Source organism: Mytilus edulis, chromosome 4, assembly GCF_963676685.1.
Source record: "Mytilus edulis chromosome 4, xbMytEdul2.2, whole genome shotgun sequence".
Lineage (NCBI taxonomy): Eukaryota > Metazoa > Mollusca > Bivalvia > Mytilida > Mytilidae > Mytilus > Mytilus edulis.
In genome coordinates, this window is record NC_092347.1 from 83,710,605 (window position 1) to 83,729,953 (window position 19,349).

Below are 19,349 nucleotides of genomic sequence, written 5' to 3' on the forward strand. Positions count from 1 at the left end.
GTAACAAAAACAGACGCCAATGCAACATACATAGAAACAGACTATTTGATAACAACTGTCATATTCCAAATTTGGTACAGGACATTTTAAGACAAATTAGTTTTATGGCTAGCCAAACCTCCACCTTATATGACAATGTTAAAAACCTTAAAAGCCTGGTCATAGGCCATATTGAATGAGGTATATGGAGAGTGACCTGCATATTAAATAACCCTTTTGTTTACTAATATAAGGGTAATTAGCTACAAAAGGCTAAATAAAGGCAACAGTAGTATACCGCTGTTAAAACTCATAAATCCATGGACAAAAAACAAAATCGGGGTAACAAACTAAAACTGACGGAAACGCATAAATATAAGAGGAGAACAACGACACAACACTACAATGTAACTAACACACACAGAAACGGACCAAGCATCAGACAAAATCCCACGAGAATAACAAATATAACATCAAAACCAAATACATGAATTTGGGATAGACAAGTACCGTGACACGTCTTATCGCAATGTCAACTTACACTCAAAAATAAGAGAAAACAAACGATGCAACGTTAAATTGTAACACACACAGAAACGAACTATAATATAACAATGGCCATATTCCTGACTTGGTACAGGACATTTTTAAAGGAAAAAATGGTGGGTTGAACCTGGTTTTGTGGCATGCCAAACCTCGCACTTTAATGACAATGTTAAATATAACATAGAAATGACAACATAATATTACAGGACTACAATACAAATAAATAGGAAAACGTATTAGACAAAGAAACACATGATTAATGAATAACAAAAAGCATCAGGTTTAAAATTTAATACGCCAAAAACGCGCCTCGTCCACACAAGACTCACCAGTGACGCCCAGATATAAAAGATCGAAAGCGAAAAAAAAGTACAAAGTTGTACAGCACTGAAGATCAAAAGTTGAAAAAGGTTGTGTCAAATACGGCTAAGTTTGTATGCTTGGGATAAGAACATCCTAATTATTTAGAACAATTAATGCTATTGCAAACAGTAAATTTTATCAAATGAATATAACAGATATACATAATGAAACTGAAGTATTAACTCATTACATAAAACAAACACGAATACATAATGAATGACCAACACAGAATAGACACACCCGACTCAGTTCAGGCCTCAACGCAGTAAATTATGAAAATGACGTCACATACGACGGTGAAAAGGCATTAAAAATTACTTCACATACGATGGTGAAAAGGCATTAAAAATTTGAACAATGAAATTTCTGAAACAGCAGAAAAATTACATTACATATGAAAAACTATATCTCAAAAGTAAGATAGAATTAGGATTGATTAAAGTTTAAATATAACTAAATACTGATAGTGCATTTAAACACAATGCATATTGCAATACTTATTAATAGCAATTAACTATAATATATATATGTGCAGTTTGTTATGAATCCAACATCAAACTTAAATTATCGTACAGATTATGTTGACCAAAATTAAATCTAATAAATGACGGCGGTGATTAATTTTTGTTTCCATAACACATAAATATAATAGAAAAGACGTCAACACATTTGACAAAATCCGATGAGAATTACAAATATAACATTAAACATTTAAACTAAATACATGAGTTTGGGATAGACAAGTACCGTAACACGTCTTATAGTAATGCAAATTCACACTTAGCAAAACAGTCACAATCGGGAATAAGTCACGTTTGGTAATTAAAAGATTAGACGACATAATGACAAACCACAATCTACCATGTGGTAAAAATGTCCTTAGCTAGTTTGGTTAAACACACATCGTATGGATCCACCAATTCGTGATGGTGTCCATAAAATTTACGGAGTGTCAATTTTAATCTGTCCTCCTCATAACTTTGTTGGAGAAGTTTCTGCGTAAGTAGCACACTCCTGTATATGAAGTCCGTATAGTGTGAACAAGCACGTGAATAACGTATCAATTGTGAGATGTAAACACCATACGAAGGGGCAGATGATATGTTACTGCTAAGAAATGGGAAATTGATAATTGGGAAGTTGAAATCGTCCTGTTTGTCATAGATTTTCGTGTAAAGTCGTCCATCTACGTCAATATTGAGGAAAAGATCAAGGTATGAAGCAGTCCTTCTAGTATCAGTAGTATCCTTAATTTCAAGTTCACTGGGATATATGAGATGTAAGTATTGGCTGAAGTATGGGTTATTCAATGATAGAACATCATCAATATATTGGAAAGTAAAATTAAAGAATTTCGCAAGGTGCTTTTTCTTTTTATCTTTTAGAAGGTTTTGAATGAACTCTGCTTCATACGAGTACAAAAACAAATCAGCCAGCAGGGGTGCACAATTAGTACCCATTGGAATACCGATTGTCTGTTGAAATATAAATCCTCCAAACTCAACAAATATAAAATTCTCTTGTTGATGGACATTTTTATGTGGCACAAGCAATTAATCATCCAATTTTAATACCATTAAAAAAAAGGATTATATTGTTGACTTTTTTTCATTATTGATATTCCTTTGAGTTCAAGAAACTCAATTTATAAGCTTAACATTTATAAGAAATAAAAACACAAATACATTAACAAATAAATATTTAATAATTTTACGTATCAGGTACATAAACAAATGCATTTATAGTACTTATCACAGGTATATAAAATCAATCAATGTCACATTATATATATAGTTGTCTGGGTGAAAATTCATATCAATTCCTTGATCCCTATTCCACAGCATTTTTTTTGGAAAACAAATTGGTATTGTGATGTGAAGACATCAAATCTTTAATCATAAGATTTTATAAATTTTCATTGGTTTTGATAATTAATTCAACCACAATCATAAATTCTTTAAAAAAAAAAGGGAAAAAACAAAATTTGGAAGAGAATTTAACATTATTGCCTCACATAATATATTATGAATTATTGAATTTCTTTTATGTTCATACTGGAATGTAAAAACATAATACTATAAAGTATACAAATATCTTAACAAATGAATAAATGTTTATAATGGCAATGATCCAGAGGCCTGGAAATTAAATCCTCCTCCTGAAAAACTAGGTCCTTCCATTCTGGAGGGGTTCAGCATTGACTGACCTACTTGGGCTAATACCTGTTCTCTTTCCCTATAACATAAATAATAGTTTTATAATGATTATTAACTGATTAACAATACAAAAATTATAAAAAAATCAAAATCAACTTCTTTACAACATTAAAATCTCATAATAATTATTATAAAAGTTCTAAAACCTACAATTTTGGTTTTGACAAAATTCATAAATAAAAAACTCAACAAATATAATATTGAGAAGTAAACGCAAATAACAATCAGAAAAGATAAATAACTGAGTTAATAATTTCTTTAAATTCCAGTTCAATGGACTCTTAATATGTTAAAATATATTTGTGAAGTGACCAATTCAGTTTTCTGTTTAATTTCAGTTAAGTGGATTATATCAAAACATGTGTATAAAGTGGGTTCATATCATAAAAGTGAAAAACTAGTTATCAAGAGAAAATAAATAAATGATGGTAGGAGATATGAATATATCCCCACATTTAATGGATGTAACATCAAAATATGATCATAACCCCCAAGAAGACTTGTCAAACAAAGTCATAGTTGTCAGTAGTCCACATTATCCTCTTGTATATATGATAAATCTAAATATTGGTTTTGACATCTGTTTAGTGAATGTTTAACATTTAAACCTCTTCATCCAATATCCTCTAACCATTATTTATGAAAAATGGATTTAAAAGTTAGGGAAAAAATTCACTCAGTTGTTTTGATAATGTTACAGCAAATAGTGTCCTCATATATGGGTTGAGTGAGGTTGGCTCACACTAATTGCTTGAAAGAAGGCCTTTTTAATGAAAATGACAGATTTTCAAATTTCAATGTTGACAATAAGCCAAGTGAATGATGACACATTATGTTACAATAATTTAATCAAATTATTGTCAAAAAATTTAATTAAATTATTGTCAAAAAATTTAATCAAATTATTGTCATTTGTCATTTTTATCCATATTTCCTCTGAACTTAAATTAATATTATCATATATCAGAAGTCAATAAATAGACATATTTCAGTTACTAAAACTGCCCTCAACTGCTAATCAATTAAAGAAAAAAGGAAGAAAGGAGAAATTCATAAACATGATATATGGGTTTGAATCAGTTTACTTTTTGACTCATTGATTAGAAATAATTATCATCTTTTCATTTTATTCTGAAACAATTAAAAAAATTAAATTGTGACAATAAGAAGAATTAATATTACAATGTGAATTAATCATCATCACTGGGTTTAAAGAAAGGTATGAAAGATATAGGATTAATACAAATGCTTTACAAGTGAGTTATTGTAGAGAACTATTTCATTTATAAGTGTGAAGCACTCTTTTGAAATGTCTGTGACAAAACAAAAAACTACACAAAAACAAACCTGTCTAAGTGTACTAATGGTCTACATTCTTAATAAATTAAATGCACCAATATTATTATTTTACATAAAGCTAGTTCTTCCCATATAGAGCCTTCATTTGTGTAAGTATGGTTATCATAAATACTTTTTAATTTAATGTGTAATTTTAAATTTGATCTTCTTTTTTTTTCATTTTTGTTTTTTTATCCATTTATTTTCAGTACGTGTGTTTTTGTGTTAAATTTTGTTTTATTGTAAGTCTTTTATTTTATTTCTGTTTAGATTTCGCTTGATATGGGTTTAACCTTTATCTAATCATCTTTTCTGTTGAATAAGTATAATTCCTCAATGCTCTTCAACTTCAAAAAAAGAATGCATGGTTGGCATACAAAATTATAAGCCTGATATCTTTGATGATTTTTTTTAACTTTGAGACCTAACTGACATAAATATAAACCAATATTTACATAAAATGAACTGAATGTTAGGAAATATATTTCACTGAATTGTGTAATCATAAAACTTACTGTGCTTTTTGCTCTTTCTTTTTCTGTAAAATGTACTTTTTCTTGACCTCTAACAATTCTTTGTCAATACGTTCAATCTCATACTTATACTCGCTGACTTGTGACTCGTACATATACAGCTCCTGATTCATGGCCTTTATAAAACAGTAAAACAATACATAAAACATTTTGTTTTTATAATAACTGATGTAATATGCTGTCAAGTATGTAGAGGCAGTATTAGGGTACTTCCAAAGACTTCAGTTCTTGAGAAGTCAATATAACAATTTTGCTTTCTTCATTTTCTTCATTTCAAATTTTTAAATAAGGATGAACTAGAAAATGCCATGCAAAAAGGAGTAAATTCACTCTTGTTATTATACAAATGTTTACCTTTATTTGTTTATTTTTCTCCTTGAGTGTTGAATTGTAAACTTGTAACTGTTCTGCCACTTCAGGACCAGGTTGTCTAGCTAACACATGATTTAATTCAATATAAAGTTTTTCTTTTTCCTGAACTAAAAGTTCTTTTTCTTCAACTTCCTCATTTTTGGTAATTAGACGTTTTTGCAATGCATGGATTTTCTGTATATGTTCATATGTGCTTGGATCACTTCCCTGAAAAATAAAATGTTTAGTAATATAACAGTTCAAAATACATATAAATGAATGTGGAGAAAATGAAGAAGAATGTATCTGATGACACTAATGCCCCTGCTCAAGTTTGTTTTTCAAACAAAAATAAGATAGATGGTAGATAGAGACAGTTTGAAGGATGGCCAAGAGTCACACTTAATTTCTCTCTCGCCTTGCAGAGGGGGCATAAAACACTACTTGAATTACCATATTAATATTGATTAAAAAATATCACTATTTCATAATCGTTTATATATAACCATCTTAAATGTACTTTCATCTTCATAATGTTTAGTTGAAAGTATTGTTAACTGAAATAATTAAAAAAAATCTATGTGAGCTGCTACATATCCTCTTCATTGAAAGGACCTTTCTTTTGTATCATATGCTTTCAATTTTTTTTTAACCTAATATTTGAAAATAAACCTGACAATTTCTAGTTGAATACTTTATTGTGAATGAATATTGAAGTCATACCTCTAATTTCCTCCATCTATGAATATTCATAGGATTAAGAAGCTCCTCCTCCAAGGCAGTACATCTGGTTCGTTCCCTCAGTAATTCTCTCTGGATGTTGTAGGTTTCCATTCTAAAAAATGTAATGAAATTTTGCTCAATCAGTGTTGGTTTTTTTTTCTTCAAATATTTAAATTGAAATAAAAAAATTAAGGATTTAATTTTGAAGGAATGAGAAATAATAAAACCTTTTAATATCTTTTGTTGCTCAGCCTATTTCATGTGAAATTTTTGATTAATATGAGGTAAGAGATTCAAATTTTTTATTTTGTAGAAAGAAATTAGAATGTTTGATCATGTTGATTATATTTGTATAAGATAAAAAGTTAAATTTCATTTATCATGTTAAGAATTTACACCATAAACAAATGTATACACAGTAAATCAAATTTGTTTATCATTAAATGCTTTTGTATCTAAGTATTGTCTTCAATATTAAACTTGGGTTACATATCTTTGTTGGAACAAGTAACTTTTCCCAAAAGAACAATTGCTATATATTAATTAAAAATATAAATCAAATTGATGTTTGTGGACTTAATATATCATAATTTGTCAACTTGGAAAGATATTGCAATCAGGATTTAAAAATGTGTTTTACTTTTTTGCTAGGATGTCATTTTTTTACATATATATATAGTTTTGATATGTTATTAAAAAAATTCCTAGAATATAGAATTATCTGTTGGCCATTCTCTTATGTTTTAATATATCAAGATGCAAAAAAGATAATGCAAATTCAAAAAAAATGTTTTTCATACCTCAATTCATCAGTGTCAGCCACTTTCTTTTGCAGTACAGCTTTTTGTCCTCGTAATTTCCTGATTTCAGATTTTAGTAAGGCTGTATCACCAAGTCTCTGGTTATACTGGGTCTCCCCTTTATTTAACATTGATCTCTGGATTTTAATCTTCTCATAAAGTTGTCTGAGTTCATCTTTACTTCGAACAAATTGTGTTCCAATGATATCTCTCTCACTAATTACCTAAAATAAGACAGTGTTGATTTTTTAATTTATTTATACAGTTGTGGTATTTGGCAAAGGTTGAGAAATTAGAAATAAGATTTAATGTTGTTTGTATAATTTTTGTGTAACTGATTAATAAATCTTTTCAAATATTTTTAAATGAAACCTTTTTAACTTTCAATTTTACAAAATGTTGTGAGTTATCACCCCTGAAAAAAATTTCTCATATTATGTTTTACACTGTACAAGGTGATCAAAAGGTTACATATTTTCATGATTTGTAGGATACCAGAAACATGTATTCCTGTCAAATTGGCTCATTTTTAACATGCTTGTGATTTGCTCTTTATTAATAATCCCTTAAATGTTTAAAATGCAAAATTATATCAGATGCCTCAAATAGTAAGTATTATAAAAAAAAAATGGCATAAAACCTGCCTGCTTTAGGCAAGAAAAAAAGATTTGCATGATTATTTTTTAGATAAAAATAATTATTACATTGGTTGCAATGAATTACATTGATTTCCCAGTTAAATAAAAACCGATAATTTCACATGTGAAATAAACGTGGTTATTTCACTCTCTGACGTCATACAACAATAGGCGTTGTCAAGACGTCGATAACGTCGGATCAAAACAAATTGTCAATGCGTAGGAAAAAGATATAGTTCCTTACATTTTCTACATTAATTTCATAAAAAAAAGGCATTTGCCAATGTAATAAAAAGAATAACTAATCGCTGTATTTGAATATCAAAAATAAGACAACTTGTGACTGAACGCCGCTATGGATTAAACTCGTGCTGTGCACTCGTTTAATCCATGCGTCGTTCTGTCACGCGTTGTCTTATTTTTGATATTCAAATACGGCGATTAGTTATACTATAAGGCCAACTAAAATTAATTAGTAGATTTTCATCCAAATTTTTGAAAAAAATGGGGCAGGTGGGAGGATTTAATTTTTTTAATTTTATTTCATATAAAACCCTTTTGCATGTTTTGTGACGAGTTCTTCATATATGCAAGTGTAATAATAAGCTTATATCATGTATTGTTAAGGCCGTACAGTGACCTATAGTTGTTAATGTCTGTGTCATTTTGGTCTTTTGTGGATAGTTGTCTCATTGGCAATCATACCACATCTTCTTTTTTTATATACACAAGTATGAGGAATCTTACCTAATTTTTCAAATCCTTAAATAAATATATCTAATTGCGGCTTTAAAAACTTAACAACAAAAACGTGTGAGAAATACTCTCTTCAGTTAGACTACCTACACCAAATGTATTTGGGTTTCTAAACAATGGTTTGTATTCCCATTAAATGAAGCAAATGCATTGGTATGCAACACAATTATTATGAGTACAGAATAAAATGAAAACTCAGAGAGTGTTGAAAATAATAGGGTTGGTACTTTATATGCAAGATGAAAATATAATTATCATGTAAAACATGAACTTAATAATAAAAAAAAAGTTGTTGTTTAATGACTCTTTTTGGGTGTATTGGGACATTTGCTGTTTGTCAACATAAAAAGACAGCCATGGGTAAAATCAAAGGGCTTGCATAAATAAAATGCATATGTTAGTCGACTTTTTAATTTCAATAAACGGTCATAAATCTGACAAGTTCGTGCTTGTATTTCAATATCTATAGTCCAGTCATGTTTTCTGTATCAATGGTTTCCACGAATCTTGCGCTTTGGGTATCATTTACAGTTTAAATTTCCTGAGACAAAGTCATTGCATAAATAAAAAAGTCCCCAGTTTTCTAATCACAGAAATTTGTGACATACCGCGATTTGCAGTCTTGGAAACCATGGAAACAGCGTGTTTCTCTTAACACCAATATTTCACGTCATTCTTGTTATCAATCTTTACTCTCGGAAGATGATGTTGTCATCATAGAGCAGCGGAAAGGTCGACTTAATCATTTTTGTTAAATTTACTTGAGGTACAAAACCGAAATTTGAAACAGGAAGCTTTGAGGATGAAACGAAATTTTAACGGTTACCGGTAACGGGAATGAAGGAAATCCGGAAATCGTAAATTTTATAAAATAAAAAAATTCGGGGCGGGCGGGGATGAAAATCTATCAATTAATTTTAATTGGCCTAATGAATTGACGAAATATGTTCAAAATTTATGTTTTATCTTAAAAAAAAATACATTCTTCCTAATGCAAACTAACTTGATCCAGTTCCTTCTTCTGTCTAATCCTTTCAGCATCAGCTTCTGCAATGATTTTCAGAAGTTTTCTTTCCTCTGATTCCTGTGCACCAATAAATGCTTTACATTCCCTAGACTGTTCTTTACTTTTCTTTAAGCTGTTTCTTAAAACTTCTTTGTCCTTCTCTACTTTCTTATTGTCAAAGTACGATTTAATCAATGCATTCTCTTTAGATTGTATGTCTTCCTTTAGTTGGCTTATAAGATGGTACATGTTCTTAAGCTTCTTTGCCATTTCTTGAATCTCTGCCTATATCATTAATAAACATATAAATATATTCAAATAATATTCCAAGAAATATAATCTAAACTGAATTTATATCTTTTAAATGATTAATATATCTACTAACAAGTCATCACTGGTTAAATAACCAACTTCAATAAATGAAATAATAATAGATACACTTGAAATAAAAATCTCTGTGATAAACAAATTACCAAAACACTATTGTAAAAAAAATTGTTATACTTTTAAGGCGTTTTAACCCTGTGCTATTAATTGTCAATAATTTAAAGATTCATTGATTTTTCATAGATTTGTAATATGTGAAGTATAAAACCACACACTTAAGGTTTCAAAAAGTAAATTATATTTCTATTGGTTAATGTTCCTTTGTTTTCATTTTATAGAGATATTTAACTATCAAAATGAACAGTTTCCTAAGTTTTATTGAATTTATGCCACTTGATTGAACAACAATTATCCAATAGCCAAGAAGAAGTAGTATACTGCTTTTAAAGTTCCATTTAATGTTAATAAGATGCTTTAATTTCACAGTGCTATTACACAGTTTGTTGACTCCTATTAGTGTTAGATACTGTCTTAAACAGCCACAATCCATGAAATTGCAATCACAAATAAAAGTATTATCACAGTCAACATTTCAAAATAGGACTGCCAATGTTCATACTAAGTTTATTAATACAAACCTGCGACTCGATTAGATTTTTACTGTAAACATTCCTATCACTTCGTACTGCTTCGTATAAATTTTGCTGTTGTTTCAGTTTTGTTTCTGCTTCAGCTATTTTTTTCTTTAATTCAAATATCTTCATTTCTTTCTTCTTTACTTCTTCCATATCATTGAGTACCTTTATAATAGTTAATGATGAATAAAAATAAAATAAACTAAGTTACACTGTATCCATGTTTTATTTAGTTTTGCTTCCTGTATTCAGTATCATTAACATTTGAAAATATGAAATATTTCAAAATGTAATGAACAATGTGACATTTTAAAGTCTTCAATTAAAAGTGTAATGGGTACAGCTATTTTTGTTAACCATAAATAAAATAAAATAAACTAGTTTACACCATATCAGTGAGTAAATACTCCATGTTCTATTTAGTTTACAACCTGTATTCAATATCATATTTGAAAATTGGATCATTTCAAAAATGTAATGAGCAATGTAACATTTCAAAGTCTGCAATCAAATATTTTTGGGTACAGCTATCATTTTTTCAATTATCTTAGACACCAGTATGCATTTTGTAACAACCTGAATGGTTTAAAATGTATAAACTTAAACTTCTAAAATATGAATAAATCTTAGAATGTCATACCTGATGAGTAAAATCACTAGCTTTCTGAATATATTGGTCTCTTTCTTTCTCTAGTTGGTAAATTATTTTTCTTTGCTTCTTTGCCTCTTCCCTGAAATTTTCGATCTCTTGCTGAAGATGTTTCTTGGAATTTTCATGAAATTTCACTAATTCTTCTTGTTTCCTTGTGGCAGTTTCTGCTTTCATGGCATTCTAGAATGATGAGAATTATTTGGTTATTTTAATAAACATTGTTTGTATATGCTGAAAGCAAATACTCTTTTATTATGATCTCCCTTGTTTATAAAAAAGAAATTCATTTTAATTGATCAATATTATGATGTTATAACAGATAGAAAAATCAAAATAAAACTGTGTGTTTGGCATAAATGACATGAATGATGTTAATTTAAATAAATCTTAATATAATGACTAATGTTTGGTAGATACTATTACATGTATAAGAATGAATTAAGACAACAACAAATATACCTTTTTAAATATGTCTCTGTTTCTTGTCAGCTGTTCAATGTCTTTCTTGTCCTGTTCAGCTTTTTTATAAGCTTCATTTAAATCTGTAAGAATTTATTTACTTTTAGCTGATGTAAATTTTAAATCACTTAAAATTTAATTTGGGTCAAAAACTCTTATTTGGCAAATATATCAGAAAGTTCACCTCATCATATGAAGATATGTACTATTTTCAAGTTGATATGATTATAAATTACATGAAATCTAAGTTTTCATCTACATTGTACCTTAACTCAAATAGTCAAACTGATATGGGATGGATAGACAGACAAGCAGACCAGAAAACATAATTCCCCTCTTTTATTGTAGGCAGGGCATTAAAATTCATTCAATACAAAGATAGAAAGACCTGATCATGTGCAGCAAATTTTCAAAGTTTGGCAATTAACAGAATCAAGAATTTAACCCATACCAACTGGACCATGAGCTAAACTGACCTATACTTGTAGACAAGACAAAAGATCTGTAAATCCAACAAAATTCACACGAACAACATCACCCCTCCTTACAAAAGAGAAATACTTACGACTCTGAAGTTGGTTATTTTCATCCTTCAATTTATCTCTTTCTCCCTCTATTTCTGCCTTTTTACTTTCAATCTCTCGGATCTTCTTCTGTATACCTTCTCTAACTTTGTTAACATGTTGTGTCTCTTTCTTTAAATGGTCAACTTCATTTTCCTTTTGCTAATAAAAACAAATAATGACACTCATTTATGTTTTTTAAAAAGGGCTTCTAATTAACAATTGCAAATCTTAATTTTAAGAATTCTGGAGATTCTTTTTTTCCCAAAAAAATTACAGGACCTACCAAATATAGAACTTTGATGATTCACATAAACACATGACAAACTAAATATTATTGATCTACATAAAATGTATTAACCCCTTTGAATTCTCTTACAAAATCCTAGAATATGGATCTTTAGTTTTGGCTATATGTTGTATAACAATCACTATAAAACTTAAATTGTTACCATCAATAATTTAAAGATATGATTTTTGAATCATATATAAATCAATAAGTTAAGGTTTCAAAAACAGACAAAAGTTGATTGATTGATTGATTGTTGGTTGCTTTACGCTGTTTGTATCACTGGAGGAGTGTTGAATTTGACATTAATAGCCCTAACTTTACATCATAATTGTAAGTTTGTTAATGAAATAAATAAAAATTATTTAAATATCTTGCCTTTAGTTCATTTACTCTGGATGTGTTTTCTGCAGCAAGCTGTTCAGTTACAAAAGAGAGTTGTTCAAATTCGTGTTGCAGTTTATGTGATCTGCTTGTCAAAACCTCGTAGTCCTTCTTAGAGCGCTCATTAAGAACCTGAAAAAAAAGAAATGTTATCATAAAAAAGATTAAACAGAATCATCAACTTATGATCTATGGCTTTTTCAGTTGTAAGGGGAAAACTTTTGGTGTTTAGATATTTAAAGATGTTTGTACTTGTTTTGTTAGATTAAGAAAAGTTCATTATATCAAAATTGGTTTCTAGGAATTTCTAATGCCATAGTTGCTTACTATTTTATCAAAAAAACTTGCTTAACTTATGACTAACAGAAAGTTGTCTTGATGATGAAACTTTACAGAAACATAGTGCTTATCATGCTTATGTAAAGTTTCATTCAACCTCTGAAGAAAAAATGTTAAATGAACTTAGGTCTAATACAATAAATGAATACCCTTAGATCCTTAAGCTTCTGTTCTAGTTTAGTAATGTCTTCTTTATAAGCTGCTATCATGTCCTCAATAGTTTTACATGCGTTTGTTCGTGTTTCTAGATTCAGTTTGGCCTCCCTTAGCGTTCTGTCAACCTTATCTTTCTTCTTTCTTTCTTCATCTGCATCTTTATTCTTTTCTGTAATATCTTTTTTAAGCTGCAAAAAATACAAATTTGTGGCATATATATTACAATACTATTTCAAATAATTGCTTCCTTTATTAACTAGGAATTCAAAAAATAATAGAAAAAATAATAGAAATCTGAATAAATCTATATGGTTAACTTGAAAAAAACCTAACATATGGACATGGTGTATTTTTCACTGTGCCTCAAACTAAAACCCAATTCATTTGTATAGTATATGAGTAGTATGGAAGGCTAAAAAAATGCCAATGAAGCAAATAATTCCCTAAAAATTATTCCATCAAAGCTGGTAAAATATGCAAAATAAATCAAATTGTAAATTTGAGGAAAGTTAACAATAAACTTAAGTTTGTGTTTTCACTATTAAATATCATCTATCTATATTTTCTCCAACTATTTTTGTTTTGCTTATTATGTGCATTTATACCTCTGCTATTTTTTCGTCTGTTTTTGCTCTTTCCTGGTCTAACTTTTGTTGTTCAGCATAAGTTTGGGCTAGGTGTTCTCTTAATTTAACAATCTCCTGAAGTTGTACATCTCTTTCTTTTGTTAATTCTTCTTTTGTCTTTAGCAGTTCATTAACACTGAAATGAAACATTAAACTAAAAGGCTCTTGGCATAAAACTTTTAAGCATACATTTTGTACAATGATTTAGAAGAAATTTAAGTTGAAGATGATGATGTTACCAAGAGGCAATCAAGGATGTTTCATCATGCATACTTTGATATTTTTTTAATGCATGGTTTTGTTACGTTTTCCTAAATTCATATATCAGTTATTATCCTTTACATGTCTCTCATATCAATTGGCACTGTTTTCAGAAAAAAAATTATGTAAATATCATCTGCAGATAGGTTGATCTAAAAAAAGAACATGTGGTATGATTGAAAATGAGACAGCTCTCCACATGAGACCAATTGACACAGAAATTAAAAACTATGATTACTGTACGGCCTTCAACAATGAGCAAATCTCATACTTCATCGTCAGCTATAAAAGGTCCAAAAATAAGAATGGCAACTAAAATATTTAACTATTTTAATAAAAAAACAACAGCTTGTTTATTTCAATAACTAAATACTTTCAGATTTCATATCTTTTTCTAGTTATACAAACTTTGACGATTAAAATAGTCTTAAAGGATAATTTCGCTTGTGTAAAAGTTTCACTAATTTCATGTGATCATTGTTTTAATACCTATTCTCCTGTCCTATAAACAGACCAGACCCATGTTCAATTGCCTTTGTCTGATTATAATGTCACAATTTACATTTATAGTACCTTTTCTCCTGTCCTATAGACAAACCAGACCCATGCTCAATTTTCTTTGTCAAATCATTAATGCCACGTTTCAGTGCTGTAATTTTTTCTCTTGTTTGATGCTCTTTTTCTCGAGCCATCACTTCGTTTTCAGTTGCTTGGGCTTTTTCCTAGAAAAATAAAAATGTTTTTGGTAATGATAAAACCTTAAATGCTTAAACAAAAGCAAAAAGTCTTTACCAAAAAAAAAATTGTTGTAAGTCATAACTTTCATTATAACTTTAATACATATTATACAATCAAATTTAGTTTTAAGATGTTCCAAGAAAAGAGCCCCTAGATTGAAAACTTTGTGACTACAAATATTTACCTGATAAAATTTTAAAATCTGACTAATGACAGATAGTTACATGTCCCTAGTAATTGCAATACATTGTATTATACAAAAGAGTATTTATAAACCATTTATAAAAAATTTGCTGTCTATTATCTTCTTTTGTTTAGCAATTGTGTAAAAAAATCTCTTTAAAAGTACTACAACTTATTTGTCAATTATAAAGTAAAAGTTTTTCACCTCTTTTAGTTCTGCTATGGTTTGTGTATCATCATTTGATAATTTCTGTGATGTCGTTACTTTAGCTCTATTTGCAACAGTTTCAGCATTCAATTCACGACACTTTCCCATCAGCCTTTTTTCCCCTTCATGAGACTTCTTCAAGGCTTTGTATAGCTTCTCATACTCTGTTCTGAACTTTTCAAGACTTCTATCACCAGCAAGCTGTGCTAGTACCTATTACATCATAAATAAATTGTAGTAAGTATTTGTATGAGTAACTACCCTATTGTCAAATTACATTTTGTAATAATATTCCAAATTTTTTTAAGTTTACAGAAGGGGATATTTCTACTTTCATGAATATCATTTAGTTGGGGTTTAAACAAAAATTTACTGCTATAATTCAACTTAAAATGGAAATAATTCTTATATGATTTGCATATCTATAAATACTTGAATTGGATTGGTCAATTAGAATTTTTCTCAAAGTTTACACTTCGATAAACCATGTTTCCGAAACTACTTTTGTAATCTATACATGCGGGATACATAAGCTTGCAGTGATCCCGGGATTTTCAGCAAATTGAGATTTAAAAACAATTACATAACAGTTGTGACTATTCTAGTGCATATATAACAAAAAAGGAAATAAATTGAAAGCACTAAAGCTTCGAAAATGTATAAAAATAAAATTTAATAAAATTTAATAAAATTCCGCGAAATTTCATGAAGGATTTGGCGAATTTACGTCATGGCAAAACACGACGTCATACGAATGGAAATTTGCAAGGGAAAGATTATTTCGTTACGTGTACGCTTCAAATTCGGATAACATTTAATTAAAATGAAGTTTTTGAGGTAGGTGCTATTTCATTTAAGATTCCGTTGTATTTATCGGACATTTATGGTTTTTAGAAAGTCAAGATGGCGGCGTACTCCTTAGTTACGACTTGCCATTGTGCTTTTGATGGTAAATATATATAGTAGCCATCAACAAAACAAATGTTTATTAAATATCACAAATGTTTTGCTGAAGAATTATAAAGATTAAACACATTTTTTCTAGAGGTTATTGATGTGTAAACCAGGGCTCTTACTCACAAACTCAACATAAAAGTCCTTCGGACTTTTATTCAGTTTGTGAGTTAATCGCCCCGGTTTACACATCAATAACCTCTAGAAAAAATGTGTTTAATCCTATAATGCAAACTTACTATTAACATTCTTTATGGTTGACAATGGTTGAGCAAATATCTTTGTTATGAAGAAATTGTGTGATGCATTGTGGGTGGAGTTTGTGTGTGAGAGGGCCTCAAGGGAGAAAAGTGTTTGTACTAATTGAACATACATGTACCCTCTTGAAATAAAGATTATTATTATTATTATATACATTCTTATCACAAATAGATTGTCTCAGACTCATTTACTTTATTCATTATGTAATGTTAAATTATAGACATGACAATTTATTTATGTAAGTTAACGTCAAACATATTCCCGACTGTCTGTCAAGTTTAATTGATATCTTAACTCTGCATCAATTACTCAAAGGCATATTAATGCATAATTGTAATTCAGTGGTTGTTGTTTGTTTATTTGGTACATGTTTGTTTTTCTTTCATTTTCTGTACATCAATAAGACCTTTAGTCTAGTTTGAATTGTTTTACATGGTCATTTGGGGGCCTTTTTTAGCTGACTATGCGGTATGGGCTTTGCTCATTGTTGAAGGCTGTATGGTGACCTATAGTTGTTAATTGCTGTGTCATTTTGGTCTCTTGTGGAGAGTTGTCTCATTGGCAATCATACCACATCTTCTTTTTTATATATCATAATTTGCTGTATGTAGAATTGTTTTTTTTATCTAGTACTTAATAAGGGCATGGTAATTGTTTAACCAAAAGGGCACTTTGACCATCATCTATACCAAGTTTACATTATAGTACCTCTAAAAAATCCTCTTCCATGTCTTCAAAAGCTGCATCATCAATGGCTGATTTGTCAACAACCTGAAGTTCTTTGGAATCCTAAAACATATCCAAATATATAATATATTACCCAAATACATTTTTTGTACATCAACAGTCAATTGCATTTAGATGGATGGTTTCAACGAATTCGTAAAAAAACACTTTATTATGGAAAAATCTGTATTAACAAAAGTATACTGTCAGACTTCTACAAAATTTTATACATATGCATAGTGTATCTCCTGTAATTTATTGTTCAATTTGAAAAGTTTAACTTTTATTCTATTTTAATGGAAAAGTGATTATTGTATGACATCTAAAATTCAAGCAGAGCAGATTCTCAGGTTAAGCCACGCATATTTCTAAATAGCTATAAGGTGTATAGTCTGTAGTTAGTTGACTTGTGAAATTTAGTAAAGAGTAGCAACAGCAATACACCTTTTTGCTATTCCCTGCAGAACTGAGAATCTGTACCTCTTGAACTATTGATGTTCTACAACAATCACTTGTCCATTGATCCGTCAGATGTTTTGTATAATGAAGTCAAAATTCTACCGGAATTTGTGTGATATGTCCCATAATGGCGGGAAAATAACAATAAGGTGTATAAACTGTTGTTATACACCTTTTCACTATTTGCCCACCATAACTGTATATCACACAGGTTCCCGTAATAATTTGACGTCATAAAACAAAATATCTGACGCCACAATGGAAAAGTTATTGTTGTATGCGTCAAAAGTTCAAGCGGCCAGGTCAGCCGGGGATCAGCAATAAGGTGTATTGTAACATTGTACTTATGCATGCACATGTAAAATAATCTATTAAAAAGTATTAAAAGGTTTAATAATTTAAGAACTTCAAAAAAATAAAACCAATTAAAAAGGATGTAAAGCGCCTGTGACTGTGTGTGGATTATCATCGTGTAATGTGTTTTCGTACTAATAACAATTTTCACTGCTTACGGTTTTTACTGTTGAGTTTTTATTTAGGTGTTTACTCAAATTTAAAAAGCATGTCCTGTAGATTGATTTTAGGTATCTAGTTTTTTTGTCAATGATTTCTACGATTTTTTACTGTTTCCGATTACTTTGCGATTTTTGTATGTCAAAAAAACGGCGTCATATGTTTTCGTATGAAATAAAAATTGGATCAGTACACGGACAGGAAATGACTACAAAATCCGGAAATACATTTTTTCTAAAGTCGTGGTTCGGGTGATCGCTTAAATCTTAAAAAAAGTTATTAAATACTTTTCAGTACAAAAAATTACTAGTAAAAAGTGTAAGGTTGGTGTTTCGTGTGATGAAATTTTTAGATTTTGATTAATTTCAGATTGGCACCTGGTTTGTACAAAATACATTATTTTTTCTAAAATAAAATGCAGTTTTCAAAATTTATGATTAAATATAAAAAGTTAAGACTGTTTTCATCTTCATGTATCAAGGATGTATAAAAAAAATTGTCAATGAAATATTGAATAGTTAGATTTTGAACAACCATTTTATATAAGAACCCTGCTAATTTTAACTCGATGGTTTGTAATTAAAACGGCAAAAAAAACACATGACAGTCATACGTCTTGAAGATCCGGTGTCTGACTTGCAAAAAACATATCTGGACTTTATTTTAACCCTTCAGAATTTTTTTCCACAACTATTCTAGTGATGCGTATTTTTGACATTAAATAAAAATGGCTAAATAGGTCAGTTTTATTTAATTTGTTCTAACGTCTTTAAAAAGCGACGTTGAATATGTTTTAAATATATCAAGTTGTAGTGGTGTTGTTGTTCTAAATATAGAAACAGAAAAACATGCCACAATGTACGCGTATGCAGTCGAAACCGACGAAATGTGGTTGATACGAAAACATATGACATACGAAAACATATGACACGACGATAATTAGGTTGACAGTCGTCTGGGTTAATTGTGTGTTTTTTTAAATATATTTTTGATTTATATACCTCTATCATAACCATTTTGGTGTCAATGTATTCTTTTAAAGCTCGATAGACAAATTATTTTCACATCCAGAATGTTGTCAATAACAACAATGGACATAGATGTATATAAAACAGGTACACCTTATTCCGGATCATCTGACTTTACGAATGAAGTTTATAGCATCGACTAAAAACAATTCTTATTTTTAAAATATCTAAAGTAATTATAAAAGTTTAATTACTGTAAATTATGGGTACAATCAAATAAGATTCAACAAAATCAGTCAAAGAATAGAATAGTGTCTGCGGGATCGTCTTACGTAATTTATCTTTTTTATAGTTTCGCATATCATTGTGTAAAATTTATTATTCTTTTAGTTAACTACT

At 29.3% G+C, this 19,349-nt stretch overlaps 1 protein-coding gene across 1 annotated transcript; it reads right to left on the reverse strand.

The window, feature by feature from the left end:
* Nucleotides 1-2,574: 2,574 nt before the first annotated feature.
* On the reverse strand, nt 2,575-19,113 carry LOC139520813 (cilia- and flagella-associated protein 58-like). Its single transcript, XM_071313778.1, has 17 exons — nt 18,984-19,113; nt 16,993-17,073; nt 15,067-15,282; nt 14,514-14,662; nt 13,659-13,815; nt 13,047-13,241; nt 12,553-12,690; nt 11,888-12,047; nt 11,323-11,405; nt 10,852-11,043; nt 10,215-10,376; nt 9,247-9,534; nt 6,850-7,073; nt 6,050-6,161; nt 5,330-5,554; nt 4,958-5,091; nt 2,575-3,123 (listed from the first exon to the last, which is right to left on the reverse strand). The coding sequence occupies exons 1-17, from the start codon at nt 18,996-18,998 to the stop codon at nt 3,003-3,005; spliced, it is 2,652 nt and encodes an 883-aa protein (XP_071169879.1). The 5' UTR covers nt 18,999-19,113; the 3' UTR covers nt 2,575-3,002.
* Between the last annotated feature and the right edge of the window lie 236 nt (nt 19,114-19,349).

Bases quoted from the DNA above. Each gene is read 5' to 3' on its own strand.
- LOC139520813 (XM_071313778.1), bottom strand. The intron at 6,162-6,849 runs GTATGAAAAACA...TACATTTTTTAG, and splicing joins GCTGACACTGATGAATTGAG to AATGGAAACCTACAACATCC. The intron at 5,092-5,329 runs GTAAACATTTGT...TGTTTTATAAAG, and splicing joins AGAAAAATAAACAAATAAAG to GCCATGAATCAGGAGCTGTA.